Source organism: Dipodomys merriami, unplaced genomic scaffold (assembly GCF_024711535.1).
Source record: "Dipodomys merriami isolate MVZ:Mamm:240054 unplaced genomic scaffold, mDipMer1.0.p SCAF_307, whole genome shotgun sequence".
NCBI classification, from domain to species: Eukaryota; Metazoa; Chordata; class Mammalia; order Rodentia; family Heteromyidae; genus Dipodomys; species Dipodomys merriami.
Genome location: NW_027204571.1, coordinates 199,453 through 219,108, shown reverse-complemented (window position 1 = coordinate 219,108; position 19,656 = coordinate 199,453). Strand labels below are relative to the sequence as shown.

At 59.1% G+C, this 19,656-nt stretch overlaps 1 protein-coding gene across 15 annotated transcripts in view; it reads left to right on the top strand.

Moving 5' to 3' along the window:
* LOC138840915 (homeobox protein cut-like 2) overlaps positions 1-19,656 on the top strand; it is a 123,717-nt gene that overhangs the window by 93,684 nt on the left and 10,377 nt on the right. For all 15 annotated transcript variants that reach the window (XR_011376270.1, XR_011376271.1, XR_011376268.1 and 12 more), the window contains 12 exons: positions 871-949; positions 10,382-10,516; positions 11,472-11,595; positions 12,328-12,404; positions 12,486-12,552; positions 13,288-13,336; positions 13,603-13,707; positions 15,615-15,806; positions 15,907-15,965; positions 16,929-16,977; positions 17,082-17,181; positions 17,906-18,541. Coding sequence is in view for 11 of the 15 variants with exons in the window: in XM_070041340.1 (XP_069897441.1) it covers positions 871-949; positions 10,382-10,516; positions 11,472-11,595; positions 12,328-12,404; positions 12,486-12,552; positions 13,288-13,336; positions 13,603-13,707; positions 15,615-15,806; positions 15,907-15,965; positions 16,929-16,977; positions 17,082-17,181; positions 17,906-18,541 (1,672 nt within the window). In the remaining 4 variants the exon portion in view is untranslated. The remainder of the gene's footprint in view (positions 1-870; positions 950-10,381; positions 10,517-11,471; positions 11,596-12,327; positions 12,405-12,485; positions 12,553-13,287; positions 13,337-13,602; positions 13,708-15,614; positions 15,807-15,906; positions 15,966-16,928; positions 16,978-17,081; positions 17,182-17,905; positions 18,542-19,656) is intronic.

Sequence of the window (19,656 nt, the reverse complement as noted above, 5' to 3'; positions counted from 1 at the left end):
TATAGCATCACTAACAGCAGACCTGCAGCCTCTGTGGGGCATGTGGTGTTTTGGGGGGCTTCTCCCCCCACATGGCGTCTCGGGGTGTCTGATGTGGGTGTATCTGGGGCCTGAATTTTATCACAGAAGAAGGGGTTCCTCACACCGACCTTCGAAAACACTTTGCTGAGCGCATTATTATTTATTTGTGTGTGCACGCACACGCTCGTGTGCATGTGTGTGCATGTGCGCATGCATGCCAGTCCTGGGGCTTGAACTCAGGGCCTGGGCGCTGTGCCTGAGACTTGTCGCCCAAGGCTGGCACGCTACCACTTGAGCCACAGCTCCTCCTCCTGCTCTTTGGTGGTTCATTGGAGATGAGATTTTCCCGAATTTTGGTAGCCATGTTCTTCAAAAGTACAGTTTACCTCTGTGCCTCTGCTCATATGAAATACTTATTAAAACGAAGTCTAGAGAACAGGAAAAGGTGGAGATTATATCTTATCACTCAGAGGTGTAATCCATAGTTTTAAAAAGCAGAGTGGGTGACTGCAGAACCTTTTTTCCTGTTCTGAAATCCACTGTGTCTCACGCTCACAGTCGGTCCACTTATTGACATCCCACTGTTTGTCCATTCCTGGGCTGAGCACTGTCTGGACTCCCTTTAATCCCAACACCAGGCCTGGGAGGTGGGTCCCACTGTCTACACACATGCCATTTTTGTAGCCAAGGATGCCGAAGATCAGAGAGGATGGGTGACTTTCCTGAGGTCACCCAGCCTGGGCACGGGGCTCCCCCACACTGCAGCCCGGCGCTACACCCCGCCCCGCCCCCCATGGGTGACTTGTGCCCCCACGGCGACACACATGACACTTTCTCTTGTTTCCAAAGGTGGTGGCTCTCAGTAAGAGGAGTCAGGAGGCGGAGGCGGCTTTTCTGAGTGTTTACAAGCAGTTAATTGAAGCGCCAGGTAAGAAACACGGGGCTCCCAGTTGGTGCAGTGCTTCGTGGCCAGAGCCTGGGCCGCCTCGGCTCGGGGGTGCGGCCAGGTCCCCGGGCCAGGGGGTTTGTCTGTCCAGCGTGATGTCTGTGGCGCCCTCTGCCTCCCCCAGAGGAGAACCTGGCCAGTATCCCACTGGGTCTTTCCTGCTATGCCCTCTCCTGGGCGCAGGCATCCGCCCCAGTGCTCTGCCAGCAGGGGCGACGGAGAGGCCGCACCCACCCTGCCTGCACAGTGGCAGAGCCAACCCCACCTGATGCTGAGAGAAGGCAGGAAGCACATAGCTGCACTGACAGACAGACACAGACAGACAGGCAGGCAGGCAGACCTACAGACAGGCAGACAGACAGGCAGGCAGGCAGACCTACAGACAGGCAGACAGACAGGCAGGCAGGCAGACCTACAGATAGGCAGACAGACAGGCAGGCAGGCAGACCTACAGATAGGCAGACAGACAGGCAGGCAGGCAGACCTACAGATAGGCAGACAGACAGGCAGGCAGGCAGACCTACAGATAGGCAGACAGACAGGCAGGCAGGCAGACCTACAGATAGGCAGACAGACAGGCAGGCAGGCAGCCACAGTCTGCTAAGACTGCTCACACTAGCCAGGGCAAATGTTCATCAGCGGCGGAGTGGCTTTCAGATACGTAGCACCGCCATCGATGGAATATTACTCAGACGTGAAAAGGAATGAAGCACCCACATGCGTTAAGCTACAGGAGAGAAAGCACAGTGCTTTGTGAGAGCAGTCACCGATGCCCCATTCCTCTTGATTCCATGTAAAGGAAATGTCTAGAACAGTGGACCTGTGACAAGCCATGGGGACCGGCGGAGACAGGGTTGCCTGGGGTGGGGAAGGGGACAGGAAGTGACTGCTTAGTGGATATGGAGTTTTATTTTTTGGCAATAAGAATGTTCTGGAACTAGACCATCGAGATTGTAGAGCCTCAGGGGTATTGAAAGGTACTGAAATGTACATGCTCATGTGCCAGTGTGTGCCAGTCCAGGGGCTTGAACTCAGAGCCTAGGCGCTGTCTCTGAGCTTTTGTGCTCAAGGCTAGCACTCTACCACTTGAACCACAGCTTCACTTCTGGTTAAGTGGAGATGAGAGTCTCATGGACTTTCCTGCCTGGCCTGGCCTTGAACTGTGAGCCTCAGATCTCAGCGTCCTGAGTGGCTGGGGCCTGGCGCTGGGTTGAATTGTGGATTTTTAAGTGCTGCTTTTGTGTGCCGTAAGCGCCGCCTTGGCTGAGGAGGGCGTGCTGTGGCGGGGGAGGGCGTGCTGTGGCGGGGGAGGGCGTGCTGTGGCGGGGGAGGGCGTGCTGTGGCGGGGGAGGGCGTGTTGTGGCGTTGGGCCTGCTGCAGGCGTGGGGCTCCATTGGGGTCACGGATACAGCCAGGCACTGGTGGCTCATGCCAATAATCCCAGCCACTCAGGAGGCTGAGATCTGAGGATCGTAGTTCAAAGCCAGCCTGGTCAGAAAAGTCCCTGAGACTTGTATCTCCAATAAACTATAGAAAAAAACCGGAAGTGATGCTGTGGCTCAAGTGGTAGAACGCTAGCCTTGAGCACAAAGAGGCTCAGGGACAGCTTCCAGGCCCTGAGTTCAAACCCTAGGACCAGCGTGCGTGTGCACGCGTGTGCACACACACACACACACACACACACACACACACACACTATGGCAGTGGAGACGCAGGGGCTGAAAGCCGTAACAGCCCCGTGGGGGGGGCTCCTGGAGGCCTTCCTTTCCTGTCACCCCTCTTGCAGAGCGCCGGGTCACACTGGGCCTGGTGCTCACTCTGTGTGACTCCCAGTGATCTCCCCGGAAGTGGGGGGGGCCACGGGAGGGGGCCGCTGTCCCCAGCTGTCACCGAGCTGAGGAAGGGGAGCCTTTACTGCACCAAACAGCCCGCCCAGATGGGCTTTGAGGCGCTCTAATTCATGTCGGAGACATTTAAGAATAACAAAATATTTTTAATGATTTCTTAGGGGAATCGGGAAGACATATTTTTTGTTCTCATTAAATTTTATCTCAGACACAAGAACCCAAATGTCAGATGCGGGTTTGGGGCTCCCTGTGCTGGCGGTGACCCCCCTTCCTGGTCCTTCCCCCCCAACACCCCACGCGGGCGGGGGGGGCAAAGCAGAGGTGCAGATGCACGGGCTCCATTTGTGTCTTTCTTGACAGGCAAATTATTTGTGGGATTTCTCCCCCACCCCCGCCACACACAAGTCCTGATTCAACATTTTTGTTTTCAATGGCTGCTCCCAGCCCAAATCTTTGGCAGAAAAATGCGACATGGGCTGATTGCTCAGCGAGTATTTTGATAAGTTTGAAGCCTGCTTGTCTGTAATTACGAAAGAAAATCGTAAATCTTTTAGATATTGTTCACACAGATGTGGCGTGAAGTGTGAAGGGGGAAAAAAAAGCAGTAAAACGTGTTAAAAGCATAATTAATGTCATTGTCCTAGAGGAAGATTTGATTTACGCCTCTGTGACTCGGGCTGGTGGGGCCCCGCGCGCACAGCCCCGCGGGAGGCAGCCGGTCCCACCTGTGACCTGACCACTCAAAGGAGAAACAAAGGAGCTGGCGGCTCACGCCTGTCATCCTAGCTACTCAGGAGGCTGAGATCTGAGGATCGCGGTTCAAAGCCAGCCCGGGACAGGAACAGTCTGTGAGACTCTCCTCTCAGTTAACCAGCAAAAAAAAAAAGTGGAGCTGTGACTCAAGTGGTAGAGCCAAAAAAGCTCAGGGACAGCACAGGCCCTGAGTTCAAACCCCAGGACTGGCAGAGAGAGAGAGAGAGAGAGAGAGAGAGAGAGAGAGAGAGAGAGAGAGAGAGAGAGAGAGAGAGAGAGAGAGAGAGAGAGAGAAAGCCAAACAAGGAAAGCGAGTGGGAGAGAGGCTGGCATCGTTGCTGAGCAGAAGAGAGAAGAGAGGTGAGTGCCATGCATTCTTCTGCCTTTGCTTTTTTGTGGTTTTTTCCCCCCCATTTGCTATTTTTAAATAAGATGCAGGATTTTATGATTCCCCACACGTGTGTGGCTTGCTGTGTCCCTTCTTTTGGAGTGAGTCTGGTCAGCAGCATGGTTAGGTTTGGGCTGAGGCCGCAGAAACACCTGCCTGGCTCTCAGTGTGGTGTCTGTGCTGTGTGACCTTGGCCAGGGGTCTTACCCTCTCTGAGTGCCAGTGTCCATGTCTTTCAAGGAGAGGTCATCATAGAATCTGTCCGTGGGTCAGCAAGAGGTGCTATGCTCTGTACCCCAAAAGCCCTGGATAGCTCAGCACCCCGCAGACTGGGGTGTGAAGGTGACCAGCGTAGGCTGGGGGCCGTGGAGATCATGGGGGTTAGGGACACCGTGAGTGGTGTGGTGGGGAATCTTAGACCATTGCGGGCTTTGTGGTTTGTCTTCCCAATTACGTAAAAGAAACGGACGCCCCATGGGCTCCGGGGGTGCAGAAGTTGAAGGAAACTCATCTCGGAGGAAAACAATTTGTTGGAGTGTTTTTTTCCTCCTCTCCTCTTTTCCCTGCGTGCTTTTTTTTTCTTTTTTGTCAAAACAGTGGCTGACAGCACACGCAGAGTCATCTCTGCCCTCAACGGAACGGCTTGAGCCTCCCCTTCCGAGCGGCGACAGAGCCGCGGGAACCTGCCTGTGCTCTGCGTGTGTGTGCTGAAAAATCCCTGAGCATCTTCCAGCTTAGGGCTCTGGGGTGCTGGCCGGGCCTGGCTTGGGGGCTGAGATCCAAGAGTTTAAACTTGGCAAGAAAAATATGTGGTAGTCGTTTGGCAGCCAGAATTGGTTTATTTAAGTAAATACTGCACTTCCTTCTTTATTGGACACAAAATCCCTTCCTATCCATCCGTGCGTCCAGTTTGTATATCCTTCGTCCACCTTCCTGGCAGATGCTACTTTCTTATTGATTTGTCACCACTCTTTATATATCAGGGATATCACGCGTTCACTATTGGGAATCTTTATTTCCTCTCCTCTACACTAGGCCACCTTTTGTTTCCTGGCTTTGCTTCTGTGTCTCTTGAGTATACACGCACACACGTATACATGAGGATCTCACCAACCCGTTGCTTTAGGCCCTGACTTTAGCACCTTTTCTCCCCTTGAGTGTGTGCGGTAGCGAGTGGGGTTAGTACTTCTGTGGTCTTTGTGTTCCGTGTGGATGTGTGCTGCTCCTAGGCTTGAACTTGGGGCCTGCGTGCCGTCCCTGAGTTCTTTTTCTCAAGGCTGACTCTGCTGCGTGGGCCACAGCCCCACTTGTGGCCTTTTGGTTCAGTGGTTTATTGGAGATGAGTCTCAGGGAAGTTCCTGCCCAGGCTGGCTTTGAACCATGACCCTCGGATCTCAGCCTCCTGAGTAGCTGGGGTGACAGGCGTGAGCCACGGGGGGAGGGGGGGTCCTGGCTTTGAGATCTTGGTGTTTTTGTGTGTGCTGCACCTGCTCAGGGGAGGGAGGCTCAGAGCTGGCAAAAGGCTGGCTCTGGTGCCCCCTGGTGGGCGTGCCACGGCAGGAAGTGGAACAGTGCCCCCTCCCCCAGGCCTGCGGGGGTCCCCCATCATCAGAGGACAGACAAAGCCTGGTGATGCTGTGGTCCCCAGCAGGCCGGCTCCCTCCCCTCCGCCGCTGCAGCCCCCTCTCCCCCGCCCTCTGCCAGGCCGCTCCCGCCAGCACCCTGGGGCTGGCATCAGAGTCCATCCCTGCTGCCCTGGGGCTCTGGAGACAGACAACCGCCCAACCGCCAGGGCTGGCCCATGGAGATGCCCCTGAGGGAGACGTGGGGCTCAGTGATGGCCTGTTGGGGCATTTCTGGGGACCTTCCAGTCCCCATAGACAAACATCCCGACCCCCTATACCATGGCGGAAGGTTCCATTGTCCTGTGTGCACATTGGGCTTCTGAGGACGCATGAGGCTCAGAGAGGTCTAGCCACTTGCTCAGGGTCACACAGCAGAATCCCAACCCCTTGGCCCCCACTGAAGCCAGGAGCCCCTCACCCAAAGAAACCAGCCAGCTCCAGCCCTAGGGGAGGAGGGCGGCAGCCCATCCCTGGGGGAAAATGAAGCTTCAAGAACTGAAGTGGGCCTCGCTAGGGCCCAGACGGAGCCGGCTTCAGCCCGGGGGTGGGGGGGAGCCACCGTGGAGGCTGGGCGGCACTATAGAGGCAGGGGTCACCGTGGAGGCTGGGCGGCACTATAGAGGCAGGGGTCACCGTGGAGGCTGGGCGGCACTATAGAGGCAGGGGTCACCGTGGAGGCTGGGCGGCACTATAGAGGCAGGGGTCACCGTGGAGGCTGGGCGGCACTATAGAGGCAGGGGTCACCGTGGAGGCTGGGCGGCACTATAGAGGCAGGGGTCACCGTGGAGGCTGGGCGGCACTGTGGATGCAGGAGTGGGGGGGGGACACTGGAGAGGCTAGAGGCACTGTGGAGGCCGGTGACACTGTGGAGGCCGGGGGTACTGTGGAGGCCGGGGGTACTGTGGAGGCCGGGGGTACTGTGGAGGCCGGTGACACTGTGGAGGCCGGGGGTACTGTGGAGGCCGGGGGTACTGTGGAGGCCGGGGGTACGGTGGAGGCCGGGGGTACCGTGGAGGCCGGGGGTACCGTGGAGGCCGGGGGTACTGTGGAGGCCGGGGGTACTGTGGAGGCCGGGGGTACGGTGGAGGCCGGGGGTACTGTGGAGGCCGGGGGTACGGTGGAGGCCGGGGGTACTGTGGAGGCCGGGGGTACGGTGGAGGCCGGGGGTACTGTGGAGGCTGGGGGTACCGTGGAGGCCGGGGGTACCGTGGAGGCCGGGGGTACGGTGGAGGCCGGGGGTACCGTGGAGGCCGGGGGTACGGTGGAGGCTGGGGGTACGGTGGAGGCCGGGGGTACCGTGGAGGCCGGGGGTATGGTGGAGGCTGGGGGCATGGTGGAGGCTGGGGGCATGGTGGAGGCCGGGGGCATGGTGGAGGGGTGCACGTATACTTCTGCCTAGCTGCATCTACACCAGCTGTGGCGGCATCCCCTAAAACCTTCCAGGGCACCTGTGTTGGGATGGACTTAATGCCCCCCCGCCCCCTTCAGGAGCACTGCGGTACCGGCCACTGGGGACACCCATATACTGTGCATCCTGCGCCCCAGCCTGCCCAGGTGCGGGGTCCCCCCTCTCCTGTCCTCTTGGCCCCGCCCACTCCAGTTCAGCTCCTCGAGGGGGTCCTTAGATGTAGACACCTCAGCGCTGGGGTTTCTGCGTCTAGTGGCTGCTGACTTGTGTTGATTGCTTTCATCGTGGCAGTCCCAGGGCGGGGCCGCGGGGCCTGCGCGCCGCCCCTGAACTTCCTCCTGTGAGGCTGGCTCTCGCCACTTCTGGTTTTCTGGTGGCTTACTGGAGATAAGAGTCTTATGGACTTTCCTGCCTGGGCTGGCTTTGAACCGTGATCCTCAGGTCTCAGCCTCCTGAGTAGCTGGGACTACAGGCGTGAGCCGCAGGTGCCTGACTTAATTCTTTGGCCCTCAGCTCCCCTGTTGCTGAGAGGCTCCATCTGGCCCTGCTTACCTGCGCATGTGCAGCTTCTGGTTCTTTCCTTGGGCTGAGGTGGGCAAGACCCAGGAGACCAAGGTGGGCAGGGCCAGCGCAGGTCAGCGTGAGAGCTGGTCCCTCGGGGCTCCCTGAGGTGTCCCACTGGCCTTTGCTGAGCCCATCGGGAGCCACGCGCCGCGAAGACGGCTAATCACTGAGTCATTGAGTCCTCGCGGTGGTCTCACGGGTGCCTACTGTGTCCGTTCTACAGAGAGGGAAAACTGAGGCTTACAGCGGTAGGACACCTTATCTGCGGCCCTGCATGGAGTGAGAAATGAGATCCGAACCCAGATGTCTATGGTCCAGCCCCTCTGCCATCTTCCCGGATGGAGCATCTGTGCCGGCCCGGCCACCACACCCACACCACCGCCCGCCTTCCGCACTCAGAAGGGCCCCGGGTCCGGTGCGCCTGCCTTTCCCTGCTCAGTAGACATTACTAAACTCATACTGTGTGTCGGAGACCCTCTGCATCCTCATCCCCGTCGCTCCCATTTGTCCATCTTGCTTGGCCTGAACAGCCCTGGCAGCTGCCTGAGCCCTGACTGGCTGGCAGACTGGCTCAGGTTCCCAGGGGAGTGTCTGATTGGCCAGCCTGAGTCAAGCGACCTCCTTGCCAGTAGGCAGGACCTTGTGATTGACAGCCTCATTAGAAGCTAAGAGGGAACTGTAACTGTTTCTCCACTTTGGCCCCTGGAAAGAAACAGAAGGTCCCTCCCGCAGCCCCGGGGTCCCCAGCCCTCTTCCCACACCAGGAGTGTTACACACAGGCCACACACACAGGACAGGTGTTTGACAGACCCAGGGCTCCCGCGGTGCCCCTCTGACAGCTATTGGGAGAATCTGCCTGGTTCTAGCCATCTCACCGCCTCATCCCGGGGAAGTGTCATCGTGGCATGCCTCAGTTTCCCCATCAGCAGTATGCACCTCGCGGTATGGGGGTGAGCTCCCCCTGCACAGGGAAATGAAGTACAACTGAGCCAGCCAGGCCCTCCCCAAACAACCGTCTCTGCTGGACTTTGGGTGCCAGGGTGGCATGAGCTCAAGGCACTTCCTCCTGGGGTACAGCGTGAGCACTGGGGGACACACAGCATCCCTGACACCCCAGAGCGTTGCCAGGCATGCTGCCTTCTTGGGGTAGTAACAGCCGCCAGGGCCCCCTGCAGTGCCCCCACACCTCCCCTCTCCACCTCTCTCACGTCCGCCCTACACACCTGGCCTGCTTGACCATCAGGGAAACTGAGGCTCTGCACAGTCGGTTCTGTGTGCAAAGGACACATGGCCAACAGGACTCAGCCTTGTGCTCCCCCCCCCCATTCTCTGCACTTCCAGAACAAGTCCTGGTGCTCACCTTGAGTTCACCTCGCTCCCCGCAACCCCTGCGGCCATCCACCCTCTCTTTCCTTCTCAAACCTGCGGACACAATGGGAAGCGATTCCTTGAACTTATTAAAAAATCCAGACTTGTAAATTAATTTGCTTGTGTTATACAAAGGCAGTGCAGATGGACTCATTAGCATGCACACAACAAATAATTATAGATGAATTTTTAGCTGGCCTGCCTAATGCGCTTGCTGGGTTAATTATGTCAATGTATAATTACATCAGCCCGGGGAGACATAATGGCAGACCCCGCTGCGGAGGGGGGCTGACACAGAGCCGCACCGCCGCCCCACACCTGCTCCCCGCCACGCGTGCCCGTGGTCCGGCCTCCTGCCACCTAAACAAACAGGCGGCCGCACAAGACAAGGGGGCGCCTTGTTCCAGCCTGACCTGAAGCCCCCTGCCTGCCCCTGGTGTCTTCTGTCCACAAAAATGTATTGGGTTAGACCAGGAGGAGAGAACTGGAGGGACGGCACCAGACCCCGGGACCCCAGGGCCCTGGGCCCGAGGCGAGGAAGCACTGGCTTCCGTGGCGTGGCTGCCCAGCATTCCCCCAGGAAAGGCGCCCTTAGGACCTCGGAGCAAGGGACCCTCAGTGCTCCAGGCCGCCTTGTTTGGGAATCCCCCTGCCCCCCCCTCCAGGATTGTTAGCACCTACCCCCAGGGAAGCCCCCCCACCACCATCCCTTCCCAGGATGAGGAAGAGAAAGGGCTAGCCAGGAAGCGTGGAGAGGGACCGGAAGTTGGAGGTGGCTTACATGAAGAGCGGAGGTTGAAGCCGGGCGCTGGTGGCTCACGCCTATAATCCTAGCTACTCAGGAGGCTGAGATCTGGGGATCACAGTTCAAAGCCAGCCTGGGCAGGAAAGGAGGTGAGACTCTTTATCTCCAATGAACCACCAGAAAACCAGAAGTAGCACTGTGGCTCAAGTGGTAGAGCGCTCCCCTTGAGCTGAAGAGCTGAGGGCCAGTGCCCAGGCCCAGAGTTCAAGCCCCACGACCAACAACGAAGAGTGGAGGTAGAGGACTACTTGTCACAGGAACACGAGAGGCACAGGAGGCCGCTGCCAGCTTTGTGTGCCAAGATCCCTGAGGAAACGGAACAGGGCGCCAGGGACGGCCAGGGGCTGACCTCAGCCCCTAGACCTCTACAGGGCCCTGCCTCAGTGTCCCCACAGCATGCAGGCTCAGAGGGGAGCGGGGACCCAGCGCAGTGACACACCATGATGGGGAGTCACAGAGCCACTGTGGGATCAAGACAGACCATTATGGTGACAGACAATGTGATGGGGGGTGCGTACCCCTGAGCCATCGCAGCTACCACGGGGGAGGGGGCCGTGCACCTCTGAGCCATCGCAGCTGCTCTGGGGGGCCCTGGGGCGTCCATCTCTCCAGCTCCCCACAGAATATCCATTCTCCCCCCTTCTCTCTCCATGCAGACCCTGTGTCCAGGTTTGAGGTGGGGCGCAGCCTGGACAACAGACCGCAGCCCCCCAGCTGGGACCCCAGCGGCCAGGCCCGGCAAGACCCCCCCGCCCCGTGGAAGAGGCACCCGGAGCGCCGCGGGCCCAAAGGTACTGAGGCGACCCCAGCAGCTGGACACGGCCTCCCCCTCCCCTGGGGGCAGAGACAGGCAGTGAGCCCAGATCACAGTCTGCTGAAGGGCAGGTGAAGTGGGTGGAGAACATTCCAGAGGGCAGAGGTGCCCCATCTCCACGTGACAGGGAATGCCACTACTGAGATTTGCTCCCAGAGAAACAAGGTAGAGTTTGCAGAGGTGGGGCGGGAGGGGGCAGCCTGCCCTTCTACACCCAAAGTGGCTGGCTGCAAAGGGTGCTGGGAGATGTAGTCCAGCCATGTCTGGGAGGAGAGGGGCAGGTGGGGAGCCCTGAGCCCATGACTTCCTGGGTGGGTGCCAACCTCCAGGTAGTGCCCACATTCCTTTCTGCCACGCTCTGCCGCTCTGTAGACCCGGAACTCGTGGGCTCTGGTGGGGAATCTGTGATTGTGCATTTAGCCCCTGAAGTTGGGGAACCGTTAACAAGTAGACTCAAAGCAGGGCGCTGCCAGTGGCTCATGCCAGTCATCCTAACTACTCAGGAGGCTGAGATCTGAGGATCACGGTTTGAAACCAGGCTGGGCAGGAAAGTCTGTAAGACTCTTATGCTTGATAAACCACAAAAGGCCAGATGTGGCGCTGTGGCTCAAGTGGTAGAGCACTAGCTTTGAGCTGAAGAGAGCTCAGGGACTGCACCAAAGCCCAGAATTCAAGCCCCAGGACTGGCAGAAATAAATAGATGATGATGGTGATGGTGATGGTGATGGTGATGATGGGTGATGATGGTGATGATGATGATGGGTGATGGTGCTGCTGCTGCTGCTGATGGTGGTGGTGGTGAGGATGATGATGGAGGCAGACACCGTGGGACCTCGGCCGAGCTGCCAGGAGCCACAGGCCAGGCCCCATGCTGTCATCTGTCACCTTGCTCCTTGGGCGATGGATGGGTGTCTGTCTCTGTCTCCCTGCAGAGCAGAGGGACGGGCTGTGTCTCCCGGGACCCATCCTGACTGAGGGCAGCTGTGTCCCCGGAGCCCCCGGGAAAGCCCACCTGACAGACGCCTTGCTGCACCGGAATGAAGCAGAGAAACAGAAGTGAGGGAGGGGTGCCTTGCGGGGGGGAGGGAGGGGGAAGAGGGTAAGAGGGGGGAACAGGGGGTTGTGCCCTGGCCGCCCAGACCCAAGCCTCACCCCAGGGGCTTGGCTGTCCACCCTGGGGAGCTATCACTCTTCTGAGCCTCAGTTTCCCCATCTGAAAAATGGGGATCAGCGCCCCAGCTTGGATCAGGGCCGTCTGGAGACCCAGAACTGATTTGGGGGGGTTGGTACGTGAGGACTTGGCTCACATAATTGCGGGGCTGGCACAGGAGGCTGGCGTGCGGGCACAGGCAGGCCGCCGGGCGCTGGGGCGGTGGGAGTGGCCCTGGGGGCCGGGCACTTCCAGGCGGTGTCCGGTGGGTGAAGTCGGAGTTCAGGGGCTCCTCCCCTCCACCACAGAGCCAGGCCATGTCAGGTGCCGCAGCTTTGCATCAACCTTTCCAACCCTGCCAGTGCCCCCCTCTCTCCCCCAGGAGCCTCTGTGGCCCCCGAGCACCGACTTCACCACACACTGCACACCGGGCTGGGCTGGGCCTGCCTGTGACACCCCGAGGCAGAAACCCATTTTGCAGATGGGGAAACTGAGACCCATTGGTGCTGTAGAAAATGTACAGCACCCCCGGGGGGGCACACAGTTGCCATGCAGAGAGGGGTGCGGGTCGCGGGGAGGGGAGGGAGGGCTGGGGGCCGCGGAGGCCCCTGCGGCCTGCACCAGCGTCCTCTCCTCAGGGGCCTTCAGGACGTCCAGCTCACCCTGGCAGCCAGACTGGGGGAGGCCGAGGAGAAAATCAAGGTGTTACATTCAGGTGCGCACCTGGGAAGCTGTGGGGAGACCCCTCGCCCCCTCCCCAGCCCCGCCTGGGCCTCACCCACCTGTGTCTCCCCAGCGCTGAAGGCTACGCAGACGGAGCTGCTAGAGCTGCGCCGAAAGTACGATGAGGAGGCGGCCTCCAAGTATGTGAGCCGGCTCGGATGCCAGATGGCCTGCACCCTGATCCCAGACGGCCTGCACCCTGATCCCAGACAGACTCCACCCCTGACCCCAGACAGACTCCACCCTGATCCCAGACGGCCTGCACCCTGATCCCAGACAGACTCCACCCCGAACCCCCAGATGGCCTCCACCCCTGACCCCCCCAGACAGCCTCCACCCCTGACCCCCCCAGACAGCCTCCACCCCTGACCCCCCGACGGCCTCCACCCCTGACCCCAGACGGCCTCCACCCCACCCCATCCCTGCCACAGCCCTCTCCCTCTGATGCCCTCTGATGCCTCTGACCCCACAGGTGCCTCCTCTGCCTCCCCTGATCTGTGCCCCAGGTCCCCACTCCACTCCACAGCACTCCCCTGCCCACAGCCCACGGGCGGGGCCGGGGGAGGGTAGAGCTGGCTGGGGCTCTCCAGGGATTGGTGGCACCCGTGGGGGTAGGAGGGGGTCCTGGAGGGGTGGAAGGTTGAGGAGTGGGAGCTGGGCCTGCAGCCTGGCTTTTTCTTCCTTGGCCCTCCAGGTCGAGAGGCAGGGTCAGGCCATGGTTGGGGTGGGGGTCAGGCTAGGGTAGACACCAGACTGGGGTAGGTGTGAGGCTGGGCTGGAGTCAGGCTGGGGTGGGGGTCAGGCTGGACTGGGGTAGGGAGTCAAGCTACGGGGCTGTGCTGCGGGAACCCTCAGGGTCTCCCTTCCTGTCTCAGGGCGGATGAAGTCGGCCTGATTATGACAAACCTGGAGAAGGCCAACCAGGTGAGGCGCCTCTGCCCCAGGGAGGGGGCTGGAGGGAGGGAAGGGTACACAGGAGGGCTGTGGGGCTGGGGATGTGACAGAAACACCTGGAGGTGCAGACACCTGGCCCTCTAGCTCTGAGCAAGGCCTCCATCAGCACTGGGGTCAGGGCCGAAGTCCTTGGAGGCCTGTGTCTGGAGCCCTGTCTGTGGTGGTCAGGGAGATGATGGAGGTGGAGTCCCGGGTTGCCCCCACGCACCTCTTACCCCCAACCCTGTCTTCCCCAGAGAGCCGAGGCCGCCCAGCGGGAGGTGGAGAGTCTCCGGGAACAGCTGGCCTCCGTCAACAGCTCCATCCGCCTGGCCTGCTGCTCCCCGCAGGGGCCCAGTGGGGTGAGATTGGGGGCCAGGCAGAGAGGAGGGGGTCTCAAGGCGCCAGTAGGTGCGTGGTGGTTTGTGATTGTGGAATTGTGCACAGGGGATTGTGGGAGTCTGAGCATGCTCAGCTGGCATGCTATGACCTTCTCCTGCCCTTCTAGCGGAAGATACGATGTAGCCATGCTTTCTCATTTTTCTTTTCTTTTTTTTTTTTTTGGGGGGGGGGTCCAGTCGTGGGGCCTGAACTCGGCCTGGGCGCTGTCCCTCAGCTCTTCAGCTCAAGGCTAGCCCTCTACCACTTGAGCCACAGCTCTACTTCTGGCTTTTGTAGTTAACTGAGGATAAGAGTCTCATGGGCTTTTCTGCCCAACTGGCTTCAAACCATGATTCTTAGATCTCAGCCTCCTGAGTGGCATGAGTCATGGGCATCTAGAATGTCTCTGTATTTCTGTGTGCATGTGTGTCATTGTGAGAATTCAGAGAAGGGGTGAGGAGGGGGGAGTCCTGGGATGGGAGCTGGTCGGCCGGGGGTCATGTCTTTGTCCCAGGAGGCAGTGTGTGGCTGTCCACAATGGAGGGAAAGGACAAGAGAGTAGGCTGATTGTGCGCCAGTCCCGCCGAGGAATCATGGAGAGGAATCTGCCAATGGCTCTTAATTAACCCCATGGACCCAGCAAATGCCTGGCTAATCAGCCACAGGGATTGGGCTGGTTTGGGAGCTGAGCTTTTCTGAGCACTGCGGTGGCGCTCGATGCTAATTAATGTAATGTATTAATGGCATCCGCTTCCTGTTTTAATTGGCATTTATCTCCGTGTAGAAGGTGGGGTTGGAAGTGGGTGGGGAGGTTCCCGTGGGCTTTGTTTTTATTTGTAGTGGAGACGGAGGCCAGCCTGACTCACAATCCTGAGCAGCAATCTCTCCGTCTTCATCTGGGTCAAAGGAGCCATTTCCTAAAACCTGGAGAAGCAGTCGGGAGGAGGGCGCCACCAAAGTGTGAGCTGCAGCTGCAGATCCTCAAGTCTGACTGAGCTCACTTGCCCAGGACGGGACAGGACCTAGATAGAAAACCGAGGGCCCGGGCGGCTCGTGCCTGTCATCCTAGCTACTCAGAAGGCTGAGATCTGAGGATTGCTGTTCAAAGCCAGCCTGGGCAGAAAAGTTTGTGTAAGACTCTTATCTCTGATTATTAACTACTCAAAAACTGGAAGTGGTGCTTTGGCTCAAAGTGGAAGAGTACTAGCCTTGAGTGCAATAACTCAGGGACAGAGACCAGGCCCTAAGTCAAGCCACAAGACTGACAAAACAAACAAAACAAACCTTTTACCTTTATCCACTTCCTTTTGTGGTGGGTTTTTTTTTCCAATGCTGGGATTTGAACTCAGGGCCCAATGCTTGCTCAGCAGATGTTCTACCACTTTCTGCTACACACATACCCAGTCCTATTTTTCTGAGTCCATGTTGTTTTGTGTGTGTGTTGTTTTTGTATTAAGGGTGTGTGTGTGTGTGTGTGTGTGTGTGTGTGTGTGTGTGTGTGTGTGTGTGTGTGTGTGTGTGTGTGTTGATACAGGAGCTTGAATTCAGTTTCATATCCTCACTTAGCTTTTCTGCTCAAGGCTGGTGCTCTACCATTTGAGCCTCAGCTCTACTCCCTCTGGCTTTTTGGTGGTTAATTGAGGATAAGAATCTCTTGGATTAGTCTGCCCTGGGCTGGTTTTGAACCTCCATCCTCACACCTCAGTCTCCTGAGTCTCTGGGTCACAGGCACGAGCCCGGCGGCTGAATGACCGCCAAGCACCTGGCACATTGGGTTGTTAGGCTTGGAGCCCCACCATGGGTCTAGGAAGGGTGGGAGTTGGGCGGGGCGAGCAGCCCTGGCTTCCCACTCCTGTCTGGCAACCCCTCAGCACTGCTCTGCCCCCAGGACAAGGTGAGCTTCGCCCTGTGCTCGGGACCTCGGCTGGAGGCTGCGCTGGCCTCCAAGGACCGCGAGATCCTGCGGCTGCTGCGGGACGCGCAGCACCTGCGGCACTCCCTGCGAGAGCTGGAGGAGGCCTCGGCCAACCAGATCGCCGACCTGGAGCGCCAGCTGGCGGCCAAGACAGAAGCCATCGAGGTCGGTCCCGGGAGACCCGGGGGGGAACCCCAGCCGGTCGGCTGGCGGGTCACTGCCTTCAGCCCTGGGCCAGCCTCACCAACTTTGTTCCCTCTTCTAGAAACTGGAAGGAAAGCTCCGCGCCCAGTCTGATTATGAAGAAATTAAGACGGAGCTGAGGTACAGTGCAGGGTGGGGACAGGGGTCAGAGTTCATGCCCTTTCCCCTCCCACCGACCCACATTGCTGTGTCTGTCTATACACATGCATGCCAATGCCAGCACTTGAACTTGAGCTTTTTTGCTCAAGGTTAGCACTCTACCACTTGAGCCATACCTCCACTTCAAGCTTGTTGGTAGTTAATTATAGATGAGAGTCTCTTGGGCATTCCTGCCTGGGTTGGTTTTTTTTTTTTTTTTTTTTTTTTGGTCCGGTCCTGGGGCCTGAACTCTGGGCCTGGGCGCTGTCCCTCAGCTCTTCAGCTCAAGGCTAGCGCTCTACCACTTGAGCCACAGCGCCACTTCCGGCTTTTTTCTTTTTGCTTATGTGGTGCTGAGGAATCGAACCCAGGGCCTCAGGCATGCAAGGCAAGCGCTCTACCACTGAGCCACCTTCCTAGCCCCCTGGGTTGGTTTTGAACCATGATCCTCAAATCTCAGCCTTCTGAGTAGCTGGGATTATAGGCATGAGCCACCGGCGCCCTACGCTCTGCTGTCTCCTTGCTGCTGGTCCTTGGTACCACTAAACGGGTCCATTTCAGGCCAGGCAGGCATGGTGGCTCACAGCTTTTCCTTCAAGAGCAGTGGGTAGGGAGATTTACGAGGGAGCTGTCTTTATGGGTCAGACTCAGGGTCCGGGGGTCACCAGATGCAGCCATCTCCAGGGAATGTGGCAGTCAGTTAACAAGCCAGCGACTCGAGGCTCTGGGGTGGCCGCAGGGCCTCCCACTGGCCCCTTGGTGTTGGAGGAAGGAGACAGTATGCCACAATTGGCTGAAACCATAATGCGGGGGGCTGGGGTGCAGCTCAGAGGTGGCTTCTCTGGCATCCGAGAGACCCATTGTGGGCCACCGTGGGAGCTGGGGGCCTGGGGAGGGCTCCCTGTCAGGGTTCTGCTGATCTCAGCCCCTCCATTTCTCCCTCAGCATCCTCAAAGCCATGAAACTGGCCTCCAGCTCCTGCAGCCTTCCACAGGTGAGTGCCCTACGCTGCCCCTGACCCCGTGCCCTCGGCCCCACTTCCTGTCTCCCCAATGCCCCCACCCCGGAGCCCCTCAGCCCCACTTCCTGTCTCCCCAGGGCCTGGCCAAGGCTGAGGACTCCATGCTCATAGCCAGGGAGACCTTCTTCCCCGCACCCAAGTTCCTGCTAGACAAGCCGGTGCTCCTGGCCAGCCCTGGTAGGGGGAGCTCTGGAACCTGGGCCGGGTGGGGGGCTGCCTGGGGTCCCCCACCTTCTCCCAGTCCTAAGAGCCAGGGAGTGGGAATGTGGTGATTGAGCCCCCTGACTTGCCCCATGTCCAAAGTCACCCAATCTGAGACCTCGCACCCCAGACCCTAGTCTAGCAGGGAGGGCTTTGGGGTGAACTCAGGGAAGAAAGGGGCTCACTGTACCCCATAGCCAAGCCCTGGGGATGACCCATTTGGTCATTGCTGGTTCCCCAAAATGGTCTGCTCCCTGTAGGGGCCCCATTGCCTTCCAGCCTCGCGACTTGTCCAAGACTCTTTTGCTGCCTGTGTTTCCTCACCTATAAAGTGGGGTGACGGGGGTGCTGCGTGAGGGAGGGGGTCCCCGGGTAGGCACAGCGCAGCGCCGGGGTGGGGTGGTTGCTGTTCCCTGCCCTGGGCCACGTGCAGTGCCCACAGCAGCTGTGGGGGTTAAGCACCCTGTTGTGGGGGGCTCTGGATGCAGGGCTGGAGAATGGGGGGACCAACTGCCAGCAATGGTGGTCATAGACCTATAGCCCTCCCCGCCCCCTCCCTCTCCCCTCCCTCTCTGAGCTTCTGTCCCTCCTCTTCCCTGTCTCTCGGTCCCCCCCCAACTCATTCTCTCTCTGTGTCTCCCCCCAACTCCCCGTCGCTCTGCCCCCTCTGTGTCCGTCTGTCCATCCCCTGGCGTTCTAGAGGAGGATCCCTCTGAAGACGACTCCATCAAGTGCTCGCTGGGCACGGAGGCCCCGTACCCCCCGCTCCCCCCGCCACAGGAGCTGCCCCCTCCACCAGGCCCCGAGGACCCCCTGTCACCCAGCCCCGGGCAGCCCCTGCTGGGCCCCGATGGCGCGCGGACTTTCTCGCTGTCTCCCTTCCCCGGCCTGGCGTCAGGGGACCCGCTGCTGCCCAAGCCCGTCCCCTCCCCGGCCGCCTTCAAGGGGGAGGCCGGCGGCCTGCTGGTGTTCCCCACAGCCTTCTACAGCGCCAAGCCCCCCCCGGCCCCCGCCACCCCGGTGCCCGGGCCGGAGCCCGCTGGAGCCCCCGAGCCGGCCGATGGAGCCGGGCCTGCGGCGGAGGAGGAGCAGCTGGACACGGCGGACATCGCCTTCCAGGTGAAGGAGCAGCTGCTCAAGCACAACATCGGGCAGCGCGTGTTCGGCCATTACGTGCTGGGCCTGTCCCAGGGCTCGGTGAGCGAGATCCTGGCCAGGCCCAAGCCCTGGCGCAAGCTCACAGTGAAGGGCAAGGAGCCCTTCCTCAAGATGAAGCACTTCCTGTCCAACGAGCAGAACGTGCTGGCCCTCAGGACCGTCCAGGTGCGGCAGCGAGGTGAGCCGCTGCACGCGCCCCGCACCCCACACGCTCCCCCCCCCCGCACCCCGCCGCCCTGCCCTCTGCCCATGCTGCTGACCGACCAAGAGGCTGGGTCTGTCCTTTGAGCCTCAGTTTCCCACAGGTGAGATGGCCTGGGCAGTCAGGGTGCCTCACAGTCACGCTCGCCGCAGCCCTCGGTTTCCCCACAGAGCAGCCTCCAAGGGAGACAATGACACTACCCTGAGTGCGGTGCTGCCGTCTGTCTGTCCTCTCTGCCCTCCTCCTGGCTGTCCGTTTTATCTTTTTTTTTTTTTTTTTTTTTTTTTTGGTGCCAGTCTCAGAGCTTGAACTGTGTGGTCCTGGGCGCTGTTCCTGGGCGTTTACGCTCAAGGCTAGCGCTCTACCACTTGAGCCACAGCTCCATTTCTGGCCTTTTGGGTAGTTCATTGGGGATCAGAGTCTCATGGACTTTGCCACCCAGGCTGTCTTTGAACTATCATCCTCAGATTTCGGCCTTCTGAGTAGCTAAGATTCCAGCAAAGTGCTGGTGGCTCAAGCCTGTCATTTTATTATGCGTGCATGCGCACACGTATGCCATTGCTGGGACTTGAACTCAGGCCCTGGGTGCTGTCTGTGAACTTCTTCACTCAAGGCTGGCGTTCTACCACTTGACCTGTGGATCCACTTCTGGCTTTTTGCTGGTTAATTAGATAAGGGTTTCACAGGCTTTCCTGCCTGGTTTGGCTTTGAACTACAGTCCTCAGATCTCAGCCTCGTAAGTAGCTGGGATGACAGGCGTGAGCCACTGGTTCCCAGCTATTTATTTTATTTATTTATTTTTACTTTTTGCCAGTCCTGGGACTTGAACTCGGAGCCTGAGCACTATCCCTGAGCTTCTTTTGCTCAAAGCCCGCACTGTACCACTTGAGCCACAGTGCCACTTCCAGCTTTTCCTGTGTATGTGGTACTTGGGAATCAAACCCAGGGCCCTGTGCATGCTGGGCAAGCGCTCTACCACTAAGCCACATCCCCAGTCCCTGTTTTATTTTTAATTCAAAGTAAGCGGGGGTGTGGGGGCATGCACCCCTTGGCCTCCTGCCCCTCGGGAGGCAGGCCGAGGCCAGCCTGAA